General features: G+C 39.5%; 1 protein-coding gene and 1 long non-coding RNA gene across 11 annotated transcripts in view; one reads left to right on the forward strand and one right to left on the reverse strand.

Annotated features, from left to right (window-relative positions):
* PCDH15 (protocadherin related 15) overlaps window positions 1-12,752 on the forward strand; it is a 1,355,521-nt gene that overhangs the window by 1,196,707 nt on the left and 146,062 nt on the right. For all 10 annotated transcript variants that reach the window (XM_073353680.1, XM_073353679.1, XM_073353682.1 and 7 more), the window contains 2 exons: window positions 1,284-1,424; window positions 4,253-4,365. In XM_073353680.1, coding sequence (XP_073209781.1) covers window positions 1,284-1,424; window positions 4,253-4,365 — 254 coding nt within the window. The remainder of the gene's footprint in view (window positions 1-1,283; window positions 1,425-4,252; window positions 4,366-12,752) is intronic.
* The window catches only part of LOC140914859 (uncharacterized), a 58,151-nt gene that overhangs the window by 5,771 nt on the left and 39,628 nt on the right, over window positions 1-12,752 (reverse strand). Inside the window, exons 2-4 of the long non-coding RNA XR_012160020.1 lie at window positions 7,645-7,704; window positions 3,388-3,604; window positions 3,082-3,246 (exon numbers count right to left, since the gene is read on the reverse strand). This is a non-coding gene — a long non-coding RNA (uncharacterized lncRNA). The remainder of the gene's footprint in view (window positions 1-3,081; window positions 3,247-3,387; window positions 3,605-7,644; window positions 7,705-12,752) is intronic.

Raw genomic sequence — 12,752 nt, forward strand, 5'->3', positions numbered from 1 at the left:
GGAGCCACCACTGTGGGAATGAGTATTTTTGTTTTATTTCATTTTCCTTGTTTTTCATGTTTTTTTTGTGTTTCACATTTGTGAAACACATGGAGCTCTACATATATGTATTCTAGTGTTTGTCTTAGCTAAAGTAACTGTTGATCTTCTTATTGGTGTAAAAACACACATAGTTAAGGTTGCACAAACATTCCTATTCTAAGAAGTAATTTTCAGGCTCTGTTTGGAGCTGGTCAGGACTAGAGCTGGGCAAAATGCTGTAACCAATGAGTTATTCCCTGAAAAATACAGGTTTGGGTTGACCCAAATTATTAATGTGTTTGGCACAAATTCACCAAGTCGTTTGGACGAAAAAAATTGCTGGGAGCTAAATTCATAAGGGGACTTAGGCACCATTCCCAGAGGACAAGAAGGGGACTCGTGATGCTGCTGTCAATGACAGCCTTATGCCCAATAGCCCATTTGTTAGGACATTCACCTGGGATGTGGTGGATCCAACTTCAAGTTCCTGCTCCAGTGATCTTTCAATTATTTATACAAAGTGGAACAGCTTCAACTTGTAACTTGAAATCTGATGGAGCGTCCCCATGCCACAAAGGTGTCTTTTAGTGGTCTGGTGAAAATTGGTTGAGTATGTCAAAGCTATAACAGTGGTTTAAAACTATATTTGCATATGCACACAATTTTGTAATGCAGTCTCTTAACAGTCTGCTAATGTTATTTATTCTCTGTGCAAATGGATGTAGTTTAGAAAAGCTCATAGGCAGTGCTATGCCTTTTTCAGTGATGGCTGAGGAAGGAGGCAAGTGTCCTAAGGTTGTGTAAAACTCTTTCCTTTTATCCGTTTTATCAGTTTGTTGTTTTTCAGTTTCAATTAATGTCCCCTTGTTCTTGTATTATGAGATTTACCTTTTCTGTTCTATTAATGATTTTGTAAACCCTCCCCCCTTGTTTATATCCTCACCCCTTGTTTATATCCTCTTTAAACTAAACAGTCCCGTCTTTTCAATCTTTCTTCATAAGGAAATCTTTCCAAACCTCTAATAATTTTCATCACTCATCTCTGAACCTCTTCAATGGCAGCTGTATCTTTTTTGGGAGAATCCCTTAGAAATGAACATAGTTTTCCCAATGGGGATAGGCCATCAGTCTATGTTATAATATTTTCCAGTGTTGTTTTCTGTCCCATTCTTTATACATCTCCTTATTTTGTGCAAAACTAAGAAAGTATTTCAATATTTGTGTTGAATTCTTCCAATTGTAAATATACATTTGCTTTACAGGGTACACCAGCAAGTCGTGTAAGGTACAAAGTAGATGTCATCCAGTTCCCTTACAGTGCCAGCATTTTTGATGTAGAGGAAAATTCAGGACGTGTAGTAACTCGAGTAAATCTTAATGAAGAGCCCAGTACAATATTTAAGGTATGAATATCAGCAGGCATATGCATATACATGAATAAAAATATGAAATATGACAAATGTTATTTCATTTATACCTTTGGTTTTATATTATGTATTATTTCAAATTTAACCAGTTTTCATTTGTGATTGAAGAAAATGTAGTTTGAATTAAAACCTTGTTTCCTCTTTTCTAAGTTTTCGGACTTACTGTTCTGGAGATGTTATTTTTGGTTTTGTTTCTTTAAGTAAAACTACATCCATAATTAGTACAAAATTTATCCTCAGGGCCACAAGTGGCCCACTAGCAGTATATTTTCCTGTTATATAGGAGAGACAGACTCCAAGCCTCATTGTTTACTTTCAGATTAGCAAAAGCTATGAGAGCTGTGAAATAATCTGTGCAGTTTCTGGAGGAAAAAATTAAGAATTCTCTCTCTCAGGTCTGTTAATGAGCAGTGTTGCTATGCAGTAGCTAGATGCCGACAGACAGGCAAAGCCTCCTCTGGTTAGGCACTATGATAGTGGTTGTGACGTGGTAGTTTTGAACAGATGGAAGAATGGATCTTCAAGGCAAATAAGAACCACCTAAATTCTCCCCTACCATACACTCTATGCAAACCCATTGACTTCAGTAGAGTCATACAGAGTGCAAGTCAGGGCAAAGTTTGATTCCAGATATGTCTAAGATTCTCTTAAAAGAGCAGGGTGGAGAAAAGAAGCCGTCTCTCTGAAAGTTATATAAGAGGTAGTACTGGGTATCTGTCTACGTATTTGTCTTGTATAAAGCCTATCAAAAAGTGTAATTAGAATGAAATGCTGTTTCTATTAATTGTCTGATGGTGGTAAGAAATTCAGCATAAAGTTTTGATGAAACTTTGATGGAATTTTCAGTTTATTAAAGCCATACTCTAAAAAAATAAATTGATGGCAAAGAATAATTTGACAAAGAATTAATTTTTTTTGTGGTATTGTTTTCATTGTACCTGAAGGCGGAGGCTCAAATGTAGAACAATTAGTGGTTTTCATTTGATTTGTTGGGTTGTAATAGCTCTTTTTTAATCACACTTTTTCCTAGCTGAAAATGACAAAATGTCAATGGGAGAAAAATGTATAAATGTATCTTGTAATGATTGGGGTTTTTTAATGTCTAATTTCCTGATGTGGAAAATACCATCTGTCAAAATGTCCTTAAGTCATGTTTTTTCCCCTTCCTTTTGTTTATATAGTTTTGAAACTAGGATAGAAGAGATGTTTGTTTATTTTTAAATGTAATGACATAAACCTGTTCAGTCACTGTTTCACATTTCTGCTTGAATAATGTTGCATTCTGTGGATTAATCTGACAACATGAAAAGTTTCTGATTTGCTTTTGAGTCAATACATGGATAAAATTTTCCAGAGGAGGAATTATTTTGTGCTCACATTAGTATTAATATGATACAGGCTTTCTATCACCCCTCTATGCTTCCCATGAATTCTCCAATAAGCGGTCAAATTCTGAAGCCCAGTTACACAGCTGTAGGAGACATGGCAGCTACATTCCTACATATGTTGTCTCTGCATTGACCCTACTGATTCTGCGAAGAGATGGGCCTCATGCAGAAGGGGGATAGAAGGGCTGTGCTGGAGTGAGGTGCAGAGTAAGTCAAGAGTGGTGAATTCTTGAAATAAAACTGACCTTAGGGGCAGAGGTATTGGGGTGGAGGCTGTCCTATCATTTTCCGTCTCAGTAGCCTGGTTGTTCTCCTCTTACTAGTTGACAGCTGTGCTTCAAACCTCTCAGCTTAGAGTGAGAATAAATGATCTTATTTACAAGCAATCTGGTTTGTCTCAGCTGAGGGATCTAGGATTGAACAGGCATGGACACCAAATAAGCAATAAAACGTGAACAGAAACAAGAATAAGAGAAGTACCCTTACAATCTAAGGAGATCTTTCTAATTTATTTTTCTAGCACAGTAGTGGTCTGGGATGACAGGGCTCACCTTGCTGTCTGTAGTGCATTACTTGTTCTTTGGATATAGGACTTCAATTTTGAATTCTGTCTCCTTTCAGCTGCACTGAATTCACAGTTTTGTTGAAAATTTGGAAATCTGATCTTTCTCAATCTGAAAAGCTTTTTTGAGGGAATTATTTAATGTTAAAAAACACTATGGTACGGCAGGTGAAGTCATCATGTTCAGATTGCAGGTAGATGGCAATCTATAATCAGAGAAAACAGAAAATCCTTATTACAAAATAGCATTAAAATGTATATAGGTTCCCAAAGTCATGCTGGCATGCCAACATTTAGTGTGCCATTTTGAATCATGAGACAGCCTTGCTCTTGGGGGATAACGTCCATAAGTTGGGGAGCTGTAAAAAGGGACAACATGTGATAGCCTATTATCAGCCACAGGGATGCAGAATCTCCAAAATAAGGATTTGTAAAAGTGGGATTTACCTGTTATGGTAGAAGAGCTGAAATGGTTTCAACCATATCTTTGGTTTGATCAAATACTATATTAAGGAAATCCACTAGATAGTTTAAAGAATGTACTTTGGGCTGTCACTGTATTTTGGAGCTGGTATTTTGTATAAGAGAATGGAGACTTGAATTCAAGTTTGCAGCATACGTGCGTTTAAAGATTTCCTGAACTCTGCATGATCAGTTAAGCCTATAGCTGGTTATCGTTGCCTTTTTTGCCTGTATATTATGTCCCTATGTTATTTTATGATAGCATCTGATTTGCATTTTTAAAAAATGATATCCAGTTTGTGAGCTCCTGAAAATGTAAGGGTCCCCTGGATAGAAATCGACATAAAATATTTCTATCCATGTTAAATGAGTGATTTTTGTTTTGTTTATAGCTAGTGGTCATTGCATATGATGATGGTGATCCTGTGAAGTTCAATACCACCACTGTAGAAATTGCTGTATTGCAACCCTCAGTAATTCCACGATTTACCCAGGATGAATACAGGTATAGTGTTTTGTTTCCATCACTAGTACTTCTTTTGATACATTTAAAACAGCTGCTCTTTGAACTCCTATCTTACGTATGCTGGTGATTATTACAGTGTGCTGCTAATGCCACTCTGTGATGCTTCCTGCACAGTCTTAAATTTATTATCACTGTAAATTATCACAAAAATGTACTAATTTGTAATGATACAAGAGGCTAACAATGTACTTGTTTCATTTTCAGTCTCATGTTATTGAATGTTATGCCTCTTGACAATTGGTTGGACCCAGGCATAGAAAGACTGACCATATTTACTGATTATGCTGGTGTACTGAAAGCTTTTATGACATCAGTGTAGCAGTTCAGACCAGTTTTTTTTAAAAGTGACTAATTATTTGTGGCTCCTCAATTTTTGTGTGCACAAGATGAGACACATTAAAGGGCACTGATTTTCAGAAAGTGTTGACGACTATGAGGAGAAGAAACTAATTTGGCTGGAGTTACACAAAGGGGAGAATACCACCTCTGCCTGAACATATCCACCTCTCCATGAATGCATGGCCAAGAAGATGGGGGGAAATGTCACAGTGGAAGTCTGTGCCTAAGTCAGTGCTAGTAGAAGCATCATTAACTGTGGCATTGTTAACCTGCAACTCCTTGGGAAAGGGGATAGAGGGTGGAGGGGTATGCGTGCACATATACAAGTGTGGGAGGACTGGGAGGGAAGTAGGCTCCAGGAGCTGCACTGACATCACCATACATAAGTTCTGGATATGGATCTCTTTATCTGTAGATCCTGGGGATACATAAGTTTAGGAGGCTGTGTGGCATGCCTTCTTCACAGACCTCCAAATCCTTCCCACTGGGAGGAACAGTTTGAAGGAATTTTCTTGAGGTGAACTTCTCAGAGTTCCCTGGCTCCCTTTAATCCTCTCTCCTGTATAAATCTGCAGGAGGGTATAATTTAGCATAGAATTTCCAAATTCCATTGTCTGGCTCATTAGAGCAGATGTGCAAAGAATAAAAGGTGTCTGACTGGAGAAGTATAGTTCTGTTATTCCATTGCTCAACCCTGTATTTTACCTTGGGGTAATCAGTTTGGAGAACAGGATGCTGTCTTGTTTCACTCTGCTATCCTGGTTGTTGAGGTAGGAGAAGCAGTCCTGCTCCTATCTGTTCCCATGGCCATAGCAACCACAAAATGGAACTCTCTTACTAAAAATTGGTTGCATCATACTCTTATTAGTTCCATATGTGGTGCATACCTCTAAACACAGAGATCCCATCTTCTGCATTGATGTGGGACTCAGCTGCTACTGTAGCACAGAGCCCCCAAGGTCTGTAGTCAGTGCTGAGGGAGGTTATGGGAACTGGGAAGGCCACAGTGAAGAGTTGACTTGCCTGGGAGGGATGTAAGTTTCCCTCTTCTGTCCCATACCCGTACCTGTGCTATACTACCTTCCCTGTATTGCCCCAGCCAGGGCCACTACAGACGTGAGAATTATGTCTCAACATGGTTCCAGTACAGTCACACTGTGAGGGATCCATGGTGAGGGGAAAGATTCTCTGAACCAGAGTCACTGTGGAATTACAAGGGGGAATCCTTGTGAAGATTTAAAAACAAACTAACTTCCCCACAACTTTTAACCCAGGCGGGGATGATTTAGCCCCAAACTATGAAAAGTTTAAAATAAAACATAGAAACAAGAATTGGAGCAAAAACAAACAAACAAAAAGGCAATGATATTTGGTGATAAATCTAACTGTGCTTCAGGCACCAAAAATTCATATTGACCGATGGAGGGACCAGCCAACTGTCACATCAACAAATAATATGCAAATGTTTATCTTTTTCCAGTCTGATCTAGACAGGATAGCAAAACATTCTGCAAGCCACTTCTCTAGATTAGCCAGGCTATTATTGGTCAGCACAATCTTGTCCCAGCCTCCATTTTGACTTATAAAACCTCTCCACAGCTCCTGGGTATTAGCAGGCACTAGCGACTGGAAAAGTTCATGGGTTGAAAATGGCACAGTTAAAACAGTGATTGTTTGGAAGTTTTGTTCCCATTAAGAGCACAGTTCCCATGATTTGCCTAGAGTGAAGGATAGTTTGTGTAAAGCTTAGTCTTAACCCCTTTTAGAAAATGTTGATGTTGTAGGTATAATCGAAGTCTCCATGTATACAGACCTTAGCTGTACTCTAATCTGGATAATTTTCATCCAGCCAATATACACCATTCACATTGCACTATTGAGTCCCAATCCCGACTGAGGCCTTTTGAGTGTTTCCATAATACAAATAATAATCGTCAAAAGGGTGACAGGTAAGCAAACTTTATTTTACACTCTAACAATTTGATAAAGATCAAACCAATTTTCTTGAAAATTAGTAAACAACAATACTTGTGCCTTTGGACTGCTTAATTTGCAACATTTGAATATGGAACAAATATTTACAGCTGGTTTATAACTCCTTGAAAATGAGAGATTCATGTTTACAGAAAACTGCATTATGAGCCCTATATTTCTAGAAATTTATAACCTAGCTGTAAATATTTGCTCCAAAATGAAATGTAGCAAACTACTCAGTCTGAGGTCATTGGTATTTATTGTTTACTAATTTCAGGTTTTATTAAGTTGTTAGAGTATATAATGAAGTATGCTAGTCTGTAAACCTTTAGATTATTACTACTATTATTATTGTTTGTTTGTATTATGGTAATGCCCAAAACATAGAAATGATCCAGGTTACAAGGTGGTTTAAATCAGTGTAGTAGTATTAATTTCAGTTCAGCTATACTGAAGTACACGAGTTTAAAAATGTAACTAGGTTAGGCAAATAACAATAATGAGCATTTTATTACCATAGCTAAAAATTGAATCAATATTTCTGAAACCAATAGCTTTCTTGAAGCAAAGTAATAAGCTACAAAATAAATTTGCAAAAATCTGACAGAAGGGGGTGATGAGGAAAGCTTACATTTTGAGGATTTATATTTTAAAACAGCAATATGAAATTCAAAGGAATAGTATGAAATTTCAAACTGGTGGTTTAAGAAGAGAGTTTTCATTTTGGAGATCTTATTTCTGCTGTCTTTGGTATTTTTTCATTTAAGAAAACATCTCACTAAATTTACAAAGTGTAGTCAGATGGAATATAAACTGTAACAGAAGCTAGATCTTTGTGTAAAATTGGTACTATTTTAATTCTTGCATGTTACTTTCAAATGGATGTATATTTGTGCAGAATCTAAAAAACGTCTACAGTAGGGGTAAGCATATTTTATTACTTACCTTTATGATGTAAAGGATAGGTTATGGAGAAAATCTTCTGATGAAGTGCTGTCGTAGAACCTAAGAAGGGTATATAAAAGCAAGTGTCTCATCAGTGCCCACTGGCTCTGAAGCTTAATGATAATTATATTGTGAGCATTGCTAACTGTTTCACAGATTATCATTTTAATACGAACATTCAATGATTATGGAACGATTATGGGATTGTGGGCAGACCTCGGTTAGTTTCCCATCACCTTTCTCCAGTCCTTGATTAATCCAGCATGCTGTTTTGTTTATAAATTTACATTTTAGGAGAGCTATGCAAACCTTTGCCACTGAAACCTAAAACAGAATAATTCAATATAAAAATGAAACTAGTATTCTTAGGAGGCTAGCCTGAGATTTTCCTTTGTCTGAAAACCAAGTTGATTTGGGGCTGCTGCTCCCCACGACATTTCCCCCTGCATTCTTCAGGTGTCAGTCCTTCCTGACCATACGGGGAAAGCATCCAGGACCTTGTCCATCAGTAAGGGAGACAGATACCATTCCAAGTCCCCAGCAACCACCCAATTCAATAAAACCAACTCATCTCAAAAGCACTGAAAATACATGTCACCCCCACCAGTGGTTTTAGGTAACAATTTAAGGTACATCTACACTGCACACCTCTGGTGGTGGTGTGTAGAGTATGTGTACTCCTCAGTGAAAAGCCGGCTGCATCCACCCTGTGGTGTGTAGCTACAGAAAGCAGCAAAAGGATCCAGAAATGGCAAGGCAGAGGGTAAAGGCTCCAGGAGCAGCGAGGCAGTGGACACTGCTGGTAAAAGAGCAGTGTAGATGGGAGAACCACTACTCGGCATGTAGAGGGCTGTGTAGGGCAGGGATTCTCAACCTTTTTCTTTCTGAGGCCCCCCTGATATGCCATAAAAACTCCATGGCCCACCTGTGCCACTACAGCGGCTTTTCTGCATGTAAAAGCCAGGGGTGGCATTAGGGGGTAGCAAGCAGGAGAATTGGCAGGGGCCCCACACCACAGGGGGCACTGTGAAGCTAAGTTGCTCAGGCTTCTGTTTCAGTCCTGGGTTGTGGGGCTCAGGGTCCCCCCTGGGCTTCATTCCCATGTGGTGGGGCTTTGGCTTTCTGCCCTGGGCCCCAGCAAGTCTAACACTGGTCCTGCTTCGCAGACCCCCTAAAACCTGCTCACGGATTCTCAAGGGGTTGAGAACCACTGGTGTAGGGTATATGCCTTAAGGGTTCAGGTGTGTCTTCATTCACTAAGCAGTGCCTCACCATCTACCCTGCTATTTATACCCTGGCTAGGGATGCGTGCAGGTTAGCTCTTCTACATGCCACCATAAAGAGTGGTTTCAGAGTAGCAACCGTGTTAGTCTGTATTCGCAAAAAGAAATGGAATACTTGTGGCACCTTAGAGACTAACCAATTTATTTGAGCATAAGCTTTCGTGAGCTACAGCTCACTTGTAGCTCACTGTAGCTCACAAAAGCGTATGCTCAAATAAATTGGTTAGTCTCTAAGGTGCCACAAGTACTCCTTTTCTTTTTACCATAAAGAGTGTTCAGTGTAGAAGTGCCTTTAGAATCTAGGCTGCTTGAGGAGCTAGGTATGGTGTCTGTCCCCACTTTCCAAATGGGTTTGCTGCGGGCATATTCTTTTCTCGTTCCAATCCGGGCCAGCTCCAGGCACCAGCTTTCCAAGCAGGTGCTTGGGGCAGCATTTAGAATGGGGTGTCAGTCCGTGTCCCGCGGCGGCTTTCGGTGGCAGCTCCGCCGCTGTTGCGGAGGCGGCAATTCGGCGGCAACTGCTTGTGTCGGCAAAATCGGTAGAGCCGCCCCTGGTTCCAGTGTTGTTTCTCCTGACCTGCATGATTCTTTTCCTCCAACTTTTTTTCCCCCATGTTGCAGCTTTTCCCTTTAAATCTGCCACTCCAGGCTTTGCTGTCCTAGGGAACAGAGTCTGGACAAGGCCATTGCTCTGGTTGCTGCATATGTGCCAATTATTGGAGTGTAGAACTTGAACTGACTGTGAATTGCTTAGCTTTGGGGGTCTGTTCCCTTGCCTCTGCATATCTCCATGACTGCTTTTTAGGGAGCTGTGCATAACTCATTTTCTCTAACTTTTCTTTCCTTGTCTCTTCCCCAAAATAACAAACCACTTTCCCTTTTGCTTTACCTTTGCAAATGTTTGTTTTTACTGCTGATTGTCACTTGCTGCAAATTCCCACTGTCACAGTTTGAATCCCAACACAACTGCCACCATTGTCATGGCTACAAGGTAAACTAGTATCTTATACCCCTTTTAGTCTATCTCATGTGCACCCCTCAGGTGACAGGTTTGGTTTCCTGCACCTCGCTCTGGGTGGAAACAGGTGTCCACCCACTCTTAGACTCACGACTGGCTCTAGGCACCAGCAAACCAAGCATGTGCTTGGGGCGGCGCAATTCCAGGGGAGGCATTCTGGGTGTCTGGGTTTTTTGTTTTTTGCTTTTGTAGTTGTGCTCTCGGAGGTGGGTTTTGGTTTTTTTTATGCTTGGGGCTGCAAAAAACCTAGAGCCGGCCCTGTTTAGACTGGATCTCTGGGCTGCAGCCCCAGGCGTCTGAACCATGTTAACACAGGTCCAGCTCTGTGTTGGCACCTGTAAGACTTGCCCTATGGACACCATACATTTTCAGTGACACAGAAACACTGTCTTCAAAACAAAGCATTATTTATTCACTCCTAAAGTACAAAATGCATAGAGCAAAGAGGAAAAACAATAAAAAGCCTTCACACATGAGTATTATCAGTCTCTGGCAGGAAGAAACAGACAATCCTTGCTGTAGTTTCTCCCTCTCTGTGTGTTTTCCAGCTTGTCAGCTTTTCGTTGACACCCCAGGCAGTCTCTGGCCCCTGGCTTAACCCTCATCCTTTCTAGGCCACAAAGTCCTCTAGTATTATTGGGTACATCTACAAAACAAAAACACCGCAGCAGTGAGTTTCAGAGCCTCGGTCAACTGACTTGAGCTTGCACTATGGAGCTAAAAATAGCAGTGTAGATGCTCCCACTCGGATTGGAGCCTGGGCTCTGAGACCCAGCAAGGGAAAAGGATTTCAGAGCTCGGGATCCAGCCCAAGTGGGAACATCTACGCTGCTATTTTTAGCCCTGTTAGCACAAACCACGTGAGTCAAAGTGAGTTGACCTGGGCTATGAGATTCGCTGTTCACAAGGGGTTTTCTGCAGTGTAGATATACCCTTAGTGTTAATAGATTCATAGATTCCAAGACCAGAAGGGACTATTGTGATCACCTGACCTGACATCCTGTATATAATATAGGATATAGAATTTCCCCAAAATAATTTCTACACCATCTCTCTTAGAAAAACATCCAATCTTGTTTTAAAAATTGCCAGTGAGGAGAATCCATCACAACTCTTGGTAAATGGTTAATTACCTTCACTGTTAAAAATGTACACCTTATTTCGAATCAGAATTTGTCTAACTTCAATTTCTATCCATTGGATCATGTTATACCTTTCTCTGCTACAGAGAAGAGCCCATTATTAAATATTTGTTCCCCCTGTAGGTACTTAAAGGCTTTAATCAAGTCACCCTTAACCTTCTCTAGTTAAATTAAATAAATCGAGCTCCTATCACTATAAGGCATGTTTTCTAATCCTTTCATCATTCCCATGGCACTTCTCTGAACCCTCTCCTATTTATCAATATCCTTTTTGAACTACAGACACCATAACTGGACACAGTATGTCAGCAATAGTTGCACCAGTGCCAAATACAGAGGTCACATAACCTCTCTACTCCATATTCAAGATTCCTTGGTTTATGCATCCAAAGATCACATTAGCCCTTTTGGTCACAGTATCACACTAAGAGCCCATGTTCAGCTGAGTATCCACCCCCCACACTAAATCTTTTTCAGAGTCACTGCTTCCTAGGATAGAGTCCCCCACCATCCTGTAAGTATGACCTACATTCTTTGTTCCTAGATGTATACATTTACATTTAGCTATATTAAAATGGATATTGTTTGACTGCACCCAGTTTATCAACCAATTCAGATTGTTCTTTCTCAGTGACCTGTCCTCTTCATTATTTACTGTTCCCCTAATTTTTGTCTCATCTGCAAACTTTATCAGTGATGATTTTATGTTTTCTTCAAAGTCATTTATAAAAATGTTAAATAGTGTTGGGACAAGAACCGACCCTGTGGGACCCCAGTAGAAACACGTCTGCTCTATGATGAGTTTCCATTTCCATTTTGAGGCCTCTCAGTTAGCCAGCTATTAATCCATTTAATGTGTATCATGTTAGTATTATGAGGTTCTAGTTTTTTAATCAAAATGTGTGGTTCCAAATCAAATGCGTTACAGAAGTCAAAGTATATTATATCAACACAATTATCTTTATGAAACTTGTACTCTCATCCAAAAGAGAGATCAAGTTAGTTTGACAGAATCTATTTTTCATAAAGTCATGTTGATTGGCATTAATTATATTACCCTCCTTTAATTCTTCATGAGTGAAATCATGTATCAGCAGTTCCATCTTGCCTGAGATCAGTGTCATACTGTAAGGCCTATAATTACCCAGACCATTCTGTTTACCCTTTTAAAATATTGACACAATACCTAGGCCATTGTTTTACCTTTCTGTGCTTAGTTCCTCAAACAATCTGTTATGGTCTACCTCCATAGAAGTAACCGATCATAAGAACACACACACACACAGGCATGCACCATACTCTCTAAAAATAGATATTTCCCAGTTTATAACAAGTATATGAATTTCTTTGATTCTGACATATTCTGAAAGACTCCTCTAGCTATATAGAACTGCATATATATCTCACTGAACTTTGAAAGCAACATAAACTTTCAATCCCCCTAAAACAAGGAATAGAAAATCTATAGTGTCTTAATTAATGGATCACAGTTAGCATCACAAAATTGTGAAGTCCAGATGTGAAATGAGCCTCAGTCAGAGATAGTTAAATTAGTTTGGTATTTTTAGCAACCCTATCTTCTGTGATTACTTATATTTTTTAGAAGGTGAAACTTCAAAGTATTTTGGATTGTGTGTTAATTAATAAATACCAGGTCCTCCTCAC

This window comes from Lepidochelys kempii, chromosome 7, assembly GCF_965140265.1.
Source record: "Lepidochelys kempii isolate rLepKem1 chromosome 7, rLepKem1.hap2, whole genome shotgun sequence".
In the NCBI taxonomy this organism is placed as follows: Eukaryota; Metazoa; Chordata; order Testudines; family Cheloniidae; genus Lepidochelys; species Lepidochelys kempii.